Genomic DNA, 17,722 nt, shown 5'->3' on the forward strand with positions numbered 1-17,722 from the left:
AGTGAAATGCTATAGTTGGTGTGAATTGCAAGATCTTGTGAATCATCAAGTCTTGCCTGAGGCCATTAGGTTAAAGGCATGCCTGCCTGGCCATTAGGTACAAAATTCGGAGTGCGAATTTCTCAGAGCACGAACAGCTTTTGAACAAAATTTCATAATAAATTGAAATTCAATTTTTTCCCGTTCATTTGTGAACTATGCAATGACTCTTACGGCTTGTGAAAGTTAACTTTTGAAAAAGAAGAAAGAAAAAAATTGCCTACGATTTGCTGGCCCATTAAATGAAAGCTGAATCAAATAAAAAATCTACCATGTTCTGTAAAATCTCTATCCATTAATCCAGACTTAGAATAAGATTTTCCAATCATCAAAAGTATTGGCCCATTGGTAGTTCACAGTGAGTTTCACTGGGTACATTCTACTAAGAATTACAGGGTTTACTTCATTATCTTAAAAATATACATAATGTTCATCCTACAGAGAATTACAGGGTTTATTCCAATATAGGACTGCCAAGGATATCTAGGAAATGAGCCTTTTGTTTTTCAAACCCTCAATAGGTTAAGGGCTGAAAGCAAGACAACTGAAATTTGATGCTGACACCCCATATTTTTATCTCCCACAAACTTCCCAAAGGAGCTGTTCTGCAAGAGGATTCAAATCCTCAGATGACTTCCTGGAACAACAGGCTATACTGCTTGGATAATTTTATCCGGAAATTATCTTGTCCATTGTTCCCCAATTTAGTTCTGGTAACAAGGTAGACGTGAACAGAGGATACCAAGTCTATTCAAGGATAAAATAAACATGGGCTTCTATCCCCATGGAGAACAGCCCCAAAACGACAATTTTTCAAAAAGGAACAAAGAAGAAAGGAACCACCATAATGTACAGTCATGTAGTTTTCAATTGTACGAATAGGTTACAGTAGTACCTGATAAGCCTTCATTGGATCATTTTCTAGAATTATGCTTTCCATTTGCTAAAGCCAACCCCAGTTCTTTACACTGCTCCTCATCTGGTTGCAAACTCCCTGGGATAGCCCCAAAAGCCCGGCGTGTTGCCTCTATACCGGACACCGTATAATGCACGAATGCCCCAGCATCCTCAACTTTACTTCTTAAATCTGGCACCCTCAATGACATTGACATAAAACGTGGTGTTGATGAGGCTTCTGACTTAACAGTTAACAGATGATTAAGCTCGGCGGCCTTCACAAACCTTTCGGTGGCAGCTTCCCATGACAGTTCATACCTTTGGTCATCTGTTAGTGGAGCTGGCTCGTCGGTTAATGCCTTAGTTGTCACTCTCACAAACCCATCACCATCTTCATACATCCAGCAATTGGGAAATTGCTTGAAGAAGTCATTTGAAGGATGATTAGCACAAATGGCTATTTTACCCATAGCCAGTGCTTCGGCCGTGGTCGTGCAGAGCACATCGGACACACTTGGATTTATGAACACTTTGTACCTGCGATGAGTGAGGGGGAAAGATATGATCACTTGCATTCTAATCATCTCCTGAAATAAATCAGACTTTCTAGGTGCTTTTATAAGTTTCAGTTGACAAAATTTGCCATAAAGTGTTGTTGGAAATCATGTGTTGATTGACTAGATAGAGGTAACTTCTTTTCTCTTTCTCCAAAAAAAATACAAATGAAAAAAAAAAAAAAAAAAAACACCCTAGATTGAGGTAACTTACTCATGAAATGAAGGGTCGGCATGGTCACGACCAGGGTAGACGTTAACAGTCAATTTTAATTTTGTAGCAGCTTCTTGGACTTCATGGGAATCTTCTCCACTCCCATACAAATCGACTTGTAGGCCATTTAGTTGGTTTTGGTGCTTAGTAAGTAGTTGAAGGAGCTCCCTATACCCTTTGCTCCACACCATTTTCCCAATGTAGTAGGCACCCTTGGAAAAGGCTACATTTCCATTCTCTTGCTGTTCTTGCTTTCTTTTGCCAGTCTCAAGGAACCTGGGGTTCACACCATGGACATTGCAGATGACGGATCTTGGAAGATTTTGTGTTGCAGCTGATAATCTTATAACCTGCGATATCATGAAAATTAATAATTCAAGTGGGCATTGATTTTGAGAACGCCAAATCACATAAATTTCTCTAACTTTGCACCAATTCTTCCGCTTCCTGTGGTAATTGGTTAGATCAGTTTTTCAAAACTTGAAAGCGGACAAGAACTCGTCCAAAGTAAAAGGGAATCTACTCACGCGAGTCAATGATTGACTATTGGTCAATTTTTGATTAACTTGGACAAGTCAAATTGACTTGGTAAGAAAACTTAGATTTGAATGAGAGCCCAGCCAAGGTAAAACCGAGTCAGCAAGAGTGAGATGATGATTGACTTCGGGAATTTTTAAGCAGTGGTTTGAACAATTGTCACCATATAAACAGAAAAGGAAGAGTTACATAGAGGCAAGTTACTTGTGTTAAACATGTGATCTTTCATCAACCCTAAATGTGAGGAAATTAAATAAAGAAAGCCCTGCTGAGAAAGCCTTATTAAACATAACTTTTTGAAATGGTAAAAAGGAAACTTTATTATGAAAACAGAAACAGAAAAGCTCTGGACACATAAAAGTGTCCGCAATAGCAATAGAATTAGGAGGGGTATGGGATAAATACAAAGGTATGTGCAGCTATATCCAAGATATCCTTTGATTTCATCAATGACAGTAGCGAGCCTTCAAGGACCCCAGGATCCAACATGGAGTAAACTCTAAATTCAAATTTAGATCTAGCCCAAAAGAAAAAGAAGAAACATAATTTCCCTAATTATCCATTGTGTGGTATTCTCCTTTCCCTCAATGGTTCTCATCTAATTCTCTACATCTAAAGAACCCGAGCAACCGCAAAGGAAGACAAATTCCAGAGAATGTGCCCTTTGTTGCCAAGATGAACGTAGTGCCACCTTCAAGGAGCTTAAAGGAGGAGAGGAACACCAAAGAGGTGACAAACAACCTTAGAAGCCGGTACCAGACCACACGAGCCATCTCGCAATGAATGATGATGTCGTTACTAGATTCTTCAGCCTTCTTGCAAAGAATGCACCACTTGACCATTTGCGAACTCTCCCTCTTAAAAATGTCAATGATATTAAACTTCTCATAAGCCACCGTCGATCAAAGACATGGGACTTTTGGGGGAGAGCAAATGAGCCACATCTTGGATCACTTAAAAGGATGGATGGGGCACTTTGACAAGCAAAGGAAAAAAGGCTGGATGGAGAACAGCCCATTCTTGTACGAAGCCCAAATCCTCCTATCCAACATAAAAGAGGACACAAGACATTCCCTAACCTACCAACAAATTAATCAATGACTTAATCTACCCGTCCTTAACATTGCGACAACGCACCAGAAAAAAAACCTTCTTTAACAGAAAACTAGTCATATAATAACAAAATATCAATAACATGATTTGTATGAAGAAACTGCAAGTAGGAGCATTCAGAATTCCAAAATTCAACCATGTATACCAATCAGTATATCTCTAACTTGAGAAAATTAGTGAACTGCATACTGGTCTAGAACATCCAATTAATTGGTCACCACTTGCATTGGTCATGGCCAACAATCGGATCGATCAAAAGTTCACAAAGAACTGGTCGATTGACAACTGGTAGATTCAAAATGCGCTTTAAGGGAGTGTGACAATGCTATCATTCCAAAACTAGTGTGTTTCCTTATTGATCCAGACCGTCCAATAACAGGCCATAGACCAAGCGTTGCCAGAGTCAGATGCTCCTAACTGCCGCGCACGAACTTAATTGTAAATCATGGATCATATCATTATTGAGCATCAAATAAATAGACTATGAAGATGATTTGACATTTAAGATCTTCCAATTTTGAGCACTTGTCTCTCCATGAGGTCACCCATGAATTATGCATTCAAGATTGATGGGCATGTTCGCCGATTGCTCAGGTTAATGATGAGCTCATAAGATGAGGATAAAATTGCAATCTTGCAACATCATCTAATTAATCTCAAGTATCTAACCTTGAATGAGTCACTCAACAGACAAGGAAGCGGAAGTGCGTGCGGTTCACTGAGGCTTAAAGCTTTTTGATTAGAGATGGTCAGTCCAATGTGATAGTAGAAGGGGGTTCTCTAAATGTGATTCGATGGCTTAACAAATTGGAGAAACACCCTTGGAGATTTGACAGACTGTTCGATGAGATGGACGATTGGGTGAAGTCTTCTCTGATGGTCTTCCACCATGTGTGGCGATTCGCAAACTCGATAGCGGACGGTTTAGCTAGAGAGGGTGTCTCAAAGGAAGCTTTGGCTTTATTTGACTCTCTCCCTCCTTGATTTTTCTCAAAGGAAGCTTTGTATTGATCATATCTTGTAGTGATTTCTTTATTTCTCTCTCTTATCCGTTGTATTTGACCATCGTGGTCCTTCTCTTTTAATAATATTGGGCTATTGGCTACCATTTTAAAAAAAAAGTACCTTGTGGCAATAAATTAAGTTTTATCAAGAAAAGTACCTTGTGGCAATAGATATGAACAACCCAACTGTTAATGTGTTTCAATAGAAAAGCTTGCAGCTGTCCATTTTTCTCTCGCTTCACGTATTCCAGATAATTGGTGTGAACAACCCCTATAACTAGCCGGAACTTGGTTTTCCATCTCCGGCCATGATGGTACCATGTAAGATGTTCAGGTTCCTCAAGGACAGCAATGTCCGCTTCTTCATCAGGTATGACATCTGTAATATCCCCAACCGCTAGAATGCTCCTCTTCTCTTTGTCAAACTGCAAGGTAGTAACATGATCCCATGGATCATTTATGAAGTAACACGAGAAAAAAAAGAAAATATCTACCAAAATTTTACGTGTGCCCCAGGCCTAAGTTAAATAGTTTGCCACCCAGTGGTACAAATTGTGAATAAAACACAAAAATGTTGAACTGTGAAGCCAAACCTGAAGCAACCAAAGCAGCAAAACAAGTAATTTAGAATTAGATACATGTCATGCTAACTTGATTACATCCTTCATCTTAAGTATGATTATAAATGTTGGCCGAAATCTATACAAAATGGCCATTATGTTTCCGTTTCCATTCTCACTTAAACGAAATCCTAGGTCTGCCTAGAGAAGGTTTACATTTTTCGCTTTATAAGTGCTTACTTTTTGTGTTTTTTCTTGTTTCTTCAATTTTGGTGCAGATGCATCATCTATTCATCTAATCGTTGAATTTGATGCATTTGCACATGTATTAGTGCATAAATTTTTATTTTTCATGGATTTTTTGTTTTAAAATTTGAACAAAAATATTTTTTTGAATAAAAATTAATCATATATGCATGTCAGTTTATTATGTTATTATATGTGAGTCCTTCTTGACAGATTTATTGATTGAAAGACTTACATGTTTTTAATTAATTATTTTTTATTTTTGTAATAAAACCCTTCAATAATTGAGAAAACTACATTTCTGAAAAAATTTACCATAAACGTATTTTACGCTTCTAATTATTTATGAGTTCTTGCCAAATTTACCAATTAAAAGAGTTGGATTCTTTATTTAAAAAATTAGATAATAATTCTTGTTTGAACTTTGAAACTCCTTTAAATTTACATCAATATATTGTACCCCTTCATTATAGTATACATTCATTGAAATTAATGAATAGGGTGGAATGTATTCTACATTTTGTGGTTGTAAACATTTTCAATTTAGAATGGACCTTACTGTCCCCAAACATGCACGACAACACATCTCATTAGGCGTTTGATCTTGCTAAATTATTATGGATGATTGTCTTACTCTTGCTGTTATGATGGTTTCCAAGTGTGTATTTGTTCTTTTTTTTTCTACCATTTTCTGAAATTTAATCTTGAATTTCCATCATTTGCATGCATTTCCATAAACGTCTGATTTTATAGGATTTTCATAGAAATCTACGATCGAAACCGACATAGTTCCATTTATGTGGCGACTGATATGCATACTGAAACATAATTGAAACAATTGAACTGATCTGCGTATATAGCATACACTATTTTTTATCGCTGTACATAATACCATTCCTTCAGGGTCAATATCTTTAAATTTTAAAACAATAGAACTTATCTGGTTAACTTACCTTTCCAGGGTAGAAGCATATGTTAAATCTAGATTCAAATCCAGTCCTCTCTTCAAGCCACTGTCGGACATAGGTTTCATGCACTGACGGTGAATCAAATGTAACTTTACTTGTATAAACTAGCTCTTGATCCTTCAAAGAAAGCCATGGAATCACCAAAGTAACTTTTCTCTCTCCACCGTTGGCAAGATAAGCAGCACGAAACAAGGGGTTGACAGCTGTTCCGGTCATCCATGGAAGGCTTGCGGTTGTAAATATTGCAATATGTTGTTTTCTCTCCATTGAGACATCAGATAATAATGTCAAGGGGCCAATTGCTGCTCATTATGTTAGCTATCTTGACATTTAGATCTGCATGGTTTAAACATGAGAGAGTTGCAATTTTGGGGGATCACAATTTCAATGTCCAAGCTGTCCATGAAGTAGAGATTGTAAACCATTAGAAAGCACCATTTTTTCCTATATACATCAGAACCTAAGTCAGTGTCACATACAATTAAAACAATAAAATTTAACAAGAGAAATAAGAATCGCCAGAATCTCCATTTATATTTGCACAGGTGCATTTTCAATGCAGAGTTGATGAAAAGGGAAAAAAAAAAAACTGTTTTGCTAATTTCAGAATTTTAATTCGTTCATACTGTCAATTTATTGGGTTCGCGAATGTCCTAATATTTGCACTTTTCCTTTTTTCAAGAACAATATTCAAGATCTAAAAGCTGACACATTATGATGTGGAAATACATCATAAGGTCATTAAGACCTATTATATTTTTTTGAAAGGTGACTGAAATTTCATTGATACTTGTAAGTTATACACTGGGGACCTCTGGTCCCATCAAGTATTACATAGGCTCAATGAAGATGGTCAGAACCTAGAGATTAGAGGTATCATATGAGCAGAGAGAGACGATGTTAACTTGGGCAACCCGTTGCCCACAACAACACCTCTGCTTCATTAATCTTTGCACTTAACAGCTTCTGCCGCCCATCAGTTCGATCCTAGGATTGGTTTTCCCCTATGGAGTACTTCGAACTTAACCAAAAACATGGGGACCCGATGTGAAACCCCACTAAAATATCCTCAAAAATGTCCGACTCTGCACCAAAATCCCATAGAGGCAAGCTAGATTGAGGAATTCTTTAATTCCAGAATGAGAAACACCACTTCAGAGACAAACACCTCCTCATCCAGAATTAAGATTGATAGCTCCTCGTCCGATGGAGCCTTCTCCTCTGAAGCTTTCTTTCTATAAATCATTGCCTCTAATTCCTGCATCCCCCTCTTCTTATCCTCCTCCCAATGAAGGCGCCGAGAGGTCTGTTCTTCCTCCAATAGTTTGATGAAGAAGGGGTGCTTGTGCAGAGGAGAATGAGATTCTTTAATGGTCCACTTACCAGTCAGCCTAAAAAGCGCTTCCTGCATCCCGTTGGCTTCCTCCTTAAATGCCTTCCATTAAGACCTATTATAGGATAATAGATAAAGAAAAGAGGGTACTACTCGGCTGAACTTATGAAGTCATGCTGATGTCAGCAAATGGCATAGATGATGTCAAAGAGGGCCCACATGTGGTCAGAGTTGAGTGTGACCCCACACCCCACCCCACCCCACCCATGTCATTTTTTGAGTAAAGAATTTTTGGGCATTTCTCTATTCAAAAATATTTGGGCAGTTTCTAGAAATTCTAAGTTTGTTAAGAACGGTTTTAGAGGTTTCCTATTGAGGATTAAAATATGGCTTTGTGTGTTGCCAGCCGATTTAACAGTTTTTTTTTTTATAAGCATTTCATTGTCCATATCGGATTGCTGATTTCAGCACCTAGTGTTTTAAATGCTGCTAATTTTTCCTCTCCTCTCCAAATTGGGGTACTACTAGTTTTTTCTTCTTTTTTCTTTCTTTTTTTTTTGAATGATAATGGGTGGGTAATGGGTACCACTAGTTATCTTCTCTGTGTGGAAGGCTTGAAGATATCTATGAAGCTTTTTCCTAGTGTATCTTAAACTTCCCTGTTGGATTTGTATAATCTGAGTCAAGATTGAGGCTTACTTTGGGACTGAGTTCTTTCACTGTTTATGGTGTTTTGATCCCACCCTTTAGTGCTCTTTCTTCAGGCAATAATTCTGTGCATACCAAAAATTTGAAAAATATGTGATTTTTGTTGTGCAGGCCCTGATTTTAGAAGAAATTCTTCATATTTACACCGAGATCATTAGATCAGGTTCTTAAGTTGTTGAAACAACAGCTACAGGAAGGCCTAAATTATCAATTTCCGATATTTATTAACACTATAGTAGAGATCTTGATCTGAAATAAATTAAAATTCAGAAATTCCCAACAAACTAAGTAATCCTATGATAAATCAGGAGTTTGTCCTTGTAAATTAAGTATCAGTCCCTTACTTTCATCATATTCCATGCAACTAAACATAACGAAAACCCCAAAATCATAATTTTGTCTTCTTGAAAAAAAGAAATTAAAAATAGAATACGATTTTAAAAATTAACCACATAAAAATTACTCTCATTCTTGCAGTTAATTCATTGAAAGTACAGCATGCCCTCTAGCAAGTCAGATGTTGATTTGTTATACATACTTGGTGACCTTATTACTGAAAGAATATTTGGCATAGATTAAACACTAAAAGATTTTCAAACAAAGGACCATCCAACTTTTGTTTCTTGCTGCATCAGTGATGCAATGCAGTTTCTATAATTGGGATTACAATCCTACTTGAAGAATTGGATAATTCATCAGATCTCCCATGATTAAGACTTCAATGGATAACTGTAATTGGTTGATGTCCAGACAGTTTTATGCAGAAATTGCAGTCCAAGGAGTAGTTTCCATTCCATGTTGATTGCAACCATGGAACACCCACAAGAAACTCGCAATCTTTGGAAGTAGAGATTGGTGCTGTAGAAATATCATCCTTCATGTGCAACCCGTACCGAAAGCACACAAGAAACAAGAGAACCAAACTTAAAAAAGTCTTGATACAATCAAAAGCAAGTGCACAAAAATGTATTGGTCCAAGCATGAATATAGGAGAAAAGTGACTTCATCCATCCAAATATAAGCTTGTGTGCGAGGATTGATAACGTGGAAAGTGCTCGATGTCAAACGATAGTTGCGAGCTGCACTCGTCATCCAATGACAATTCCAACAATAAGTGGCTCGTTCATGTTACTTACCGATTTAGAAAGAAGCCATCAACCTTAAGAATTGGTTCTGCCGGAAGATGTCCCGTAAACATTATATGAGGATTAAGAGAGCAATCATAATCAAACACGCCTAGAAGAGGAAAATCATTCAACATACTCAGGAGGATCGTCAGATGATGCCTAAGGAAGTTTTGTTGACACTAGACTGGAGAATCAAGTTGAGAAGCTTACTACTGTTGTGCAAATTTGTCCTGTACTCTGGCTATCTGGCATTATTCAGTACCTTGACAGACTAATGGCGCTATGCACACACACACAGCAAGGAAAAATTAATTTTCGGTTTTGCACCAAGGGGAATTTCGGTAATTTTCTTATTGTAGTGGCATTGATATATAAGACACATATTATGGTTACGGGCATAAATTTTTTCTTTATTATTTCTTGGCCAAGAAGAGTTTTGTAACCCTAAAACCAAAATAATGAAACTCTTCTCTCATGGACGTAGGCACACTTCGGAATGACGTAAATCCCGTGTTCTCTTTTTTTGCGTGATTGGGTTTCTCTCATCATTTCTTGACGTTTTGCTGCACTTCGTGTGTGATCCTATTTGAGAAGATATTTCTCGATTTTCTACAAATTGGTATCAGAGCAATCAGGTTTTGGATGGTTGCAGCGATGACGGGCGCCAAGTTTGAGAAGGGAAAATTCAATGGGGCTGACAACTTCAACAAGAGAACAAGAGTGAGAGATCTCTTAGTTCGGCGAAGTCTGGTGAATGCTTTGTCGGGCAAAGACAAGAAACCGAAAAAGATGAGCAACGACGATTGGGAAGAGTTGGATATGAAGGTGGTTGTTAGTGTGATTCTCCAGCAAATACTTATAATGTGTTAATAACTTCAACTGGGGTTAGCTAAACCCCTTAAGGCTCTGTTCTTCAATCTCGAAATCGGGGGCTCAAGCCCAGGTAACTTGCCAAAAAAAAATTCAACTAATTGCTAATTCCGTCTCAAGCAGAAGCAACTTCTTTTTCACTTCTCAAGTTAGTTGCTTCACTTCTCAAATAATATACTGAAAACTACATTGCATGATTGTACTCCTTATCTTGCATGCTTGTCTACATATCCCTTGGGGTTAGGTCTGTGGATCCACGGTTAAGCTCGACTCAGAACATTCAAAAAACCAATGCAATCTAGACTCTAGGATAAGATTAATCAAATACCCAATTGCCTATCACATTATTTATAGTAAAATTGAATCAAAACCCATTCTCCAACATCACTAGCACCAGCCAAAAAAAATTTGAAAGGTAACAATTTTATTTATAATGAAACTCTATTAAAGCTTACAGCGAAGGGACAAGGTGGTCCACTAGTGTAACAGATTACATCAAGCCCTGCTACAAAATTACCCGCCCCGGTCAAGAAAGAAAGACTGTGGAACCCTCTAGATAATCTTTGATTCCTAAATATGCTCCATCTGGATAATAACAATCTTGTCTCTATCTGCCCCATCTTTAACTATTTTGTCGGCTGCTTCATTAGCTGACCAACGCATATGCTGAAATTTTGGTGATAAGGATGCAACAAGATCCCTAATTTCTGCTACAATGCTCACCTGCTCGCAATTGCCCAAGGACCTATGACCTTGTTTGGACCAAGATATAACATTGGACGAGTCACCTTTTATAATTAAATGGCCACAACCATGATCAGCCAAAAAATTGGCATGGCTACTTCTGTTCATTTCCAAATCAAATAAAAAAAATCAACCTAATCAAATTTACGGAGGATTGGCAGTGACAAGCTTCATTCAACTAAATCACGGTAAAACTATAGAGATAGTAAATTTAATCTTTGTATTGCTATAATTGCAGAATTGGTATTGACACCCACTAATATAACCATTTAGTCTGTCTTATTTGGTTTGCTTTTATTTCTTTACATATGGGGTATGTTACACAGGTAAATCGGGGGAAAAATATTCATTTACGCCATATAAAAAAGTGTCGGTAGCTTGCCTCAAGAGGCCATAAGTCATTTGACTTACCTCTCAAGAGGTCGTAAGTAGCTTCCTCCCTCGCCTTCATTTACCCCAAAGTGGGGTAAGTCCCATACCTTGTTGGAGGCAGCAACTCTCCCACCCTCCCTCCTTATGTGCTTAGCACACAACATCTGCTAAGTAAAATATAAGTGTCGTGAAGATTACGTGATCTTGTGAATTATAACAAGGTATTGATGTTCTTCCTTTGCTCAAAAAGGCTTTTTTTTTTTTCTTTCCTTTTGGCCTTTTTATGGGAAAATCTAATCAAATGATCATAGTCGCTTGATCAAAGATGATGAAAAAGATATTCATTGATGATGTCACCAAGCCATTGAATCTTTGCATGTCTATCGAAGAGAGAGAGAGAGAGAGAGAGAGAGAGAGAGAGAGAGAGAGAGAAGGGGCCTCTATCTAACCGCCATCACACCACAGTACCACACATTCCACATAGATCCACTAAAGGCTGCTTGATGCATCGTTCATGTGGCAAGATTTATGTGATCATGGCCACACATTCCACAAGGTCCTTTAGAGTATGTTTGATGCATCGTTCATGTGGCACATTTTAAGTCCATTGATCTAATGGACCACCTTGAGTGATGGCAATTATACATGTGGCACATATAAATGGTGATTAAATTTATGCCATTTTCCTAGTCCACACCCTAGATAGGTTGTGGCAGAAAAATCTGCTAGAAAAGATGATCCTAGCCTGCTAATATATTTAATGGAGAATAAATTGTTTAAAAAGGTTACACATTTACCCTCTACAACTTATAGGATAAAAAAATTCAAGTAGATTCCTTTGAAATAGTTTACCCCAAACAAATTCAACTTATAGTTACTCTCACTGGAAGACACCCATACGAACAACTGCAGATCACAGGTCAAGCCCATTCCCAGTGCCCCCAGTTGATTGGATAATCCCTCTTCTGCTGAGCGAAGCAGCGAGCCTACCCTTCTCGAGCCTACTTAGATTAGAAGCGAGCCTACCATAGCCACTTGATCCATGAGACATCATTTTTTTAGAATAACATGACATTGTTTATGGTTCCATCAAGAGAAGCTAAACACTTGATTTTTCTAAACTGGCCATGTGGATCACCACATGATGGCCCACCCGATCGTGGTTCAGATCAGATATGTGTGCCATGTGGGACCCAAGGAGTTGAGTTTGAAAATCTGACCAATATGGATCGGGATTTCTTAGAAAGGCCATTTGAAGAAGAAGAGATCAAAGCGGGGTTGTTTTCCATGGAAAGAGACAGATTCATGGCATGACGGCTTTTGTCTTGCTTTCTTTCAAGAGTGTTGGGAAGTAGTGAAAGCCAATATTGTGGCTCTCTTCAAAGCCTTCCATGAAAATTTTGAGTTAAGCATAAGTACGAGAGCAACTTTCATTGTGCGCATTAGAGCAACTTTCATTTTGTGCATTCCTAAGTTGGATAGACTTTCAGATTTCAAGCCTATTAGTTTGATGGGATGTGTTTACGAAGTGTTGGCTAAAGTCCTTGCAGATAGGATAAAGAAGGTGCTTCGAATGGTAATATCTATCAATCAATCATCTATTATTAAAGAGCGGAAAATTCTCGATGGGGCCTTGATTGCTAATGAATTCGTGCATTATTTTTCCAAGGCTCAGCATAAGGGTATCATACATAAGTTGGATCTAGAATAAGTTTACAATCGGGAAGATTGGAAGTGCTTGGATTACCTAATGGAGCAGACGGAGTTTGGTTCCAAGTGGTGAGGGTGGACTTCCAGATGTATTTCCTCTGCTCGGCTTTTTATTATGATAAATGGCTCCCCTGAAGGTTTCTTAAAATCGTCTCAGGGTTAAAGACACGGAGACCCCCGTTATCTTCTTTTCTGTTTGCGATAGTAGCCGAGGTTCTCGATAGAATGATGGGAAAAAGGCAAAGATGCAGTCTAGTCAAGGGGCTAAGGTTGGATAGCCCGGGCATAGTCATTATCCACCTTCGATAAGTCGATGACACTATTGCTTTTTGGCAGTGCTAGTGAAGATAATTTTCTAAAGCTAAAAGTGATCATTCGGTGTTAGTAAATGGTTTCTGGGAAGAGAACAATCTTTGGTACGTCAAAGTTGATGGGTATAAACCTCTCTGATGAAGAAAGTGATAGATTCACGAATTTACTCGAGTGATCAGTGGAACAACTTCCTTCAAATTACTTAGGCCTTACTCTATGTGAAGGGAGACCGAAAGCGAGTTTGTCGGGGCTCAGCGGTGGAGAAAGTGAAGAGGCAGCTGTCAACTTGGAAGAGGAATTTCATCTCCCTTGGGGGCAGGATTACTCTAATCAAGGAAGCCATATCCAACATAGATTTACTTCACTACTTGTTGCAATTTTGGTGCCCAACAGGAGTGATTAAATGTTTGGAGCAGCTCCAAAGAAACTTCCTGTGGGAGATTTTGTCAAAACATAAGAAATTCCAGATTGCCAACTGGGAGGAAGTGTGCAAGCCCAAATTAACTGCTGGCCTTGGATTCCGCAATCTTAGGGCCATGAACAAAGCACTCCTCAGATTGTGTCTTTGGATATATGAGGATAGATGGATTCATCCGTGGACTCAGATTATCTGCCACAAATATGGGCGTAGCCAAGGAGAATGGCTATCGGTTATCAATCCACTAAAGTGGCTTTCTATAGGAACTACTGCATACCAACACATTCCAGGAACATGGGAATCATTAAAGCACCAAAAGAAAGGGAAACGAGTGTGTCTGGGTCCAAACCTCTCAGCATTCCAAATTTCAAGCTTTGAAGAAAAAGGGTGGCCCAGTGCACGAGGCTCCCGCCATTGCGGGGTCTGGGGAGGGCTAGATGTACGCAGCCTTATCCCTGCTTTGCAGAGAGGCTGTTTCCGTGACTCAAACCCGTGACCACCAGGTCACAATGTACCAACCTTACCGTTGCGCCAAGGCTCTCCCTCTAAATTTCAAGCTCTGAAGGAACAGCACAAAAACGTAATTTGCCTCATTAGAGATAATGGCAGGAATGAAGTTCAAAAGAGAACTCCTAGTGTCACATTGTTCAACAGAAAACAGTTTCGAAAACAAGACCACAGCTTGCTTCTGGGGATCAAAACCAATGAAGAAATATGAGACAGTAGCATTGACATCATTCTTCACAATGTCCCACCAAGCAACATAGAAAGAACCAGTAAATCCATCTAGAGCAAAGCCTCAACTCTCTCCTAATGGCGAGCAAAAATGGCGAAGCCTTCAATTACAGACGAGTCTCCACTTCTTCAGCACCCCTTCTTTCTTTTATTCTTCACTTCTGCCTCCACCAAGTCATGAACATCCCTATCTGAATCTTTGCTGAACGGAATGACCACTAATGGATCATTGTTCATTACTTCATCCAACTTCTCTTATCCGTGACTAAGGAGACCGAATAAAGTTCTGAAAAAGGTAGTTAGTGTTTGAAGAGGCTTCCCATGGACACATTTCTTAACCTCTTCATAGTGGCTATAGATAAAGATTCCTCGGTTCAAGAGTCGTTTGAACGCACAAGTAGGTGATTGTCTTGGAAGGTGAGGTTCCGTCGAGATTTTTTTGACTGGGGAGCTAGAAAGGGTTGCTCTCTTTCTAAGCAAGTTGGACGCCACTTCCATCAAGAGCTAAGGTAGCGACAAAAAAGTCTGCATGTAGAACTCTGTTGGGGTATTTAGCGTTAAATCCTTCTATCACCGCCTTGTCTCTATCTCGTCGTCCTCGTCAGTTAATAGAATGTGGAGTATAACGGCGTTGCCTAGAGTGTGAACATTTGCCTAAACGGCTGTGTTAGATAAGAACGTGAAAGTCGATCATCTTCGAAATTGAAATATGCTAATAGTTGATCACTGTGCTTTGTGTCTAGAGGTGAGAGAAATAGTAGATAATCATTTAATTCATCACAGGACCTCTAGAGAGTTACGGAACGCATCCTTGAGCGATTTGGTATGAAGTGTCTTCCCGACCAAGTTCAAAGACTTGTTTCACAGTTGGCTATTTGTACCTTGGCCAAAAGAAAGGGAGGATTTTATGGCGATTGGTATTGCTAGCTTCAATAACTGTTCCAAAGGACCAAACTCAATATTCACAAAGGTGATTTTCTTGACCAACAGGTGAGCGCAGGCCTTATCAGGATTTAGAGATGTATCTAACTATGCTTTGAGCCAGTTTTGGAGGGGCGTTTGCATGAGCATAGAGGTGATGGACGATCTGGAACGGAAGTTGCCCCCTCGCAATCAAGGTAGGTTGAAGCTAAACTTTGACGGGTCAAGTTTAGGAAATCCATGTCCGGCTGGAGTGGGATGATTATAAGAGACAAGTTAGGGACAACTGAGTCGGCTCTCTCAGGACCAATAGGGGTCGAGGAATCCAATGAGGCGGAGGTAGTGGCGGTCTTACATAGCATTAGATTCATAGATATCAGAGAAAGTGACTCCCTTAATGCCATAAGGTGGATGGACATAAAAAATCATATCCTTAGGAGATTACATGAAATTTAGGAGCGGTTAGAAGGGCACATGGTTATTTTTCAGCATGTAAGAAGGTCGGGGTGACACCAATTGAGGAGAAGATGAGAGAGCACCGCTTAAGATGGTTTGGAAATATCAAACGTAGGCCTTTGGATGCTCCAATGAGAAGAGGCGACTCGTGCCAAGTTGATGGAGTAAAAAGAGGTAGGGGCAAACCGAAAACAACTTGGGTAGAAACAATGAGGAAAGACTTGATAGCTAGGAACACAACAGAGAACATGACCTTGGATAGGAGAGAATGGAAGAAAATGATCCATGTAGATGAACCCAACTAGTGTCGGGATTAGACTTAGTCATTTTGAGCCGGGTAGATTCTTTCACCTTCATCATGAAAACTCATTAGCTGACCCCAACTGGTTTGGGACAAAGGCTTAGTTGAGTTGAGTAAGAAGGTCGGCAAATAGTGAAGCTGAACGGTTGGCTCGTGCAGCAATCGATAGGGGGCTAGAGTTGTTCCATTTTCTTCACCCTTGATGTTATTTCTTTGTTTATTTGTTGCTTTAGTGAAACTTTTGTTTTTGTTTCCCCTACTTGTACATGACCACCTTGTTATTTGGGATCCCCCCCCCCCCCTTTATCTAATCTCTTACCATTAAAAAACATATTAACATTTTATGAAAGTGTAACTCTAGGTAATCAGAACCCACATCAAGACCAAAAGATAAATTAGCAACAATTTAATAAAGTATCCAAAACAAGGAAAAGATGAAAATCAAATAAACATGCTGTTGATATCACAAAAAGAAAAGAACAAATAGTTCAATTAAACAAAACTGAAATAAGAAAATGCTCAATAAAATTCTCAACCTTAATTAAACAAGACCGAAAGAAGAAAATTCACGTTAAGAATCCCATAATTTAATACCAAAATCATCGAATTAGAAATCAAAGTTTCAATAGATGCACACAAAAAATTGTGAATAAAATCTATTGATAAATGCATAAAACCTAAGATAAGAAAAGGGGGAAAATAAGAAACGAACAGAAATGAAAAATTAAGCGGAGATTTTGTGAAATTCGTACCTTTAGATGCGAGAAGAGGAATAATCTACGCAAAAACAAGAGATAGAAGGGATTTGAAGAGAAATTAGAAGGGATTTGAGGGGAAAATTTAGAAGGTTCGAAGGAGAAATTAGAGAAAAGTTGGAAAGGAAAGGGTAATCTGATTTTTCATATAAAATGAAGGCTTGGTCTTTGAAAAGAACAGGTGAGCGGTTTAGCGTATGATGAGAGAATTCCTTAAAATACGCCGGGGTGCCTTGTGCGCCATATTCACTCTTCTTAAGCTACAACAAACTATGAGTTTGTGGCCCTTTTTGTCTAGCTCCATTGTTGTTCCTCCCCTGTTGTAGGCTCTTTTGGCCCTTTTTGTCTAGCTCTGTGCCCTTTGTTGTTGCCCCCCTCATGTGTAGGGGCTGGTCCTTCCTCTTTATCACTGTATCTTTTATCCTTATTTAATATATCTGGTGGGGGTCTGCCTAACCCCAGCTTACCCATCAAGAAAAAACTATAGGGTGGTTAGGATCATCATAAGGAAGTGATTTTTAGGGGTCTGCCTAACCCCAGCTTATAGGGTGTGTGGCCGTATGGTTCAGTATTTTTGTCAAAATGTACTGTAGGGCCCAGTCCATGGGATGGTCCAAACCGTCCATTTGTTGAGACGCAATGTAAATTGGTTGTGCCCCAAAAATCACTTCCATAGGATGCTCCTAAGGCTCCAATCTATGGAGGATTCCATATTATGCAGTCCCTCTATAGACAATCTATGGAGGATTCCATATTATGCAGTCCCTCTATAGATCGGAGGGTTAGGGGTCATCCTATTACAGTGAATTTTTTGGGCACAACCTATTT

The 17,722-nt window shown here is 38.9% G+C and overlaps 1 protein-coding gene across 4 annotated transcripts; it reads right to left on the reverse strand.

The window, feature by feature from the left end:
• Nucleotides 1-296: 296 nt before the first annotated feature.
• LOC143852542 (digalactosyldiacylglycerol synthase 2, chloroplastic-like) lies at nucleotides 297-17,235 on the reverse strand. 4 transcript variants are annotated; one of them, XM_077361961.1, is made up of 6 exons: nucleotides 16,892-17,235; nucleotides 6,118-6,576; nucleotides 4,517-4,783; nucleotides 1,705-2,054; nucleotides 935-1,473; nucleotides 297-644 (listed from the first exon to the last, which is right to left on the reverse strand). In XM_077361961.1, exons 2-5 carry the CDS (start codon nucleotides 6,397-6,399, stop codon nucleotides 954-956), a joined length of 1,419 nt encoding a protein of 472 aa, XP_077218076.1. In that variant the 5' UTR covers nucleotides 6,400-6,576; nucleotides 16,892-17,235; the 3' UTR covers nucleotides 297-644; nucleotides 935-953. The 4 variants fall into 4 exon arrangements, with proteins under 4 accessions (XP_077218076.1, XP_077218075.1, XP_077218074.1 ...); XM_077361960.1 differs by having other exon boundaries at nucleotides 297-749; XM_077361959.1 differs by having other exon boundaries at nucleotides 297-1,473; nucleotides 6,118-6,528; nucleotides 16,892-17,234.
• Between the last annotated feature and the right edge of the window lie 487 nt (nucleotides 17,236-17,722).

The sequence above is a fragment of the Tasmannia lanceolata genome, unplaced genomic scaffold (assembly GCF_043159265.1).
Source record: "Tasmannia lanceolata isolate RefF3 unplaced genomic scaffold, GAP_Taslan_0.1 ptg000019l, whole genome shotgun sequence".
NCBI classification, from domain to species: domain Eukaryota; kingdom Viridiplantae; phylum Streptophyta; class Magnoliopsida; order Canellales; family Winteraceae; genus Tasmannia; species Tasmannia lanceolata.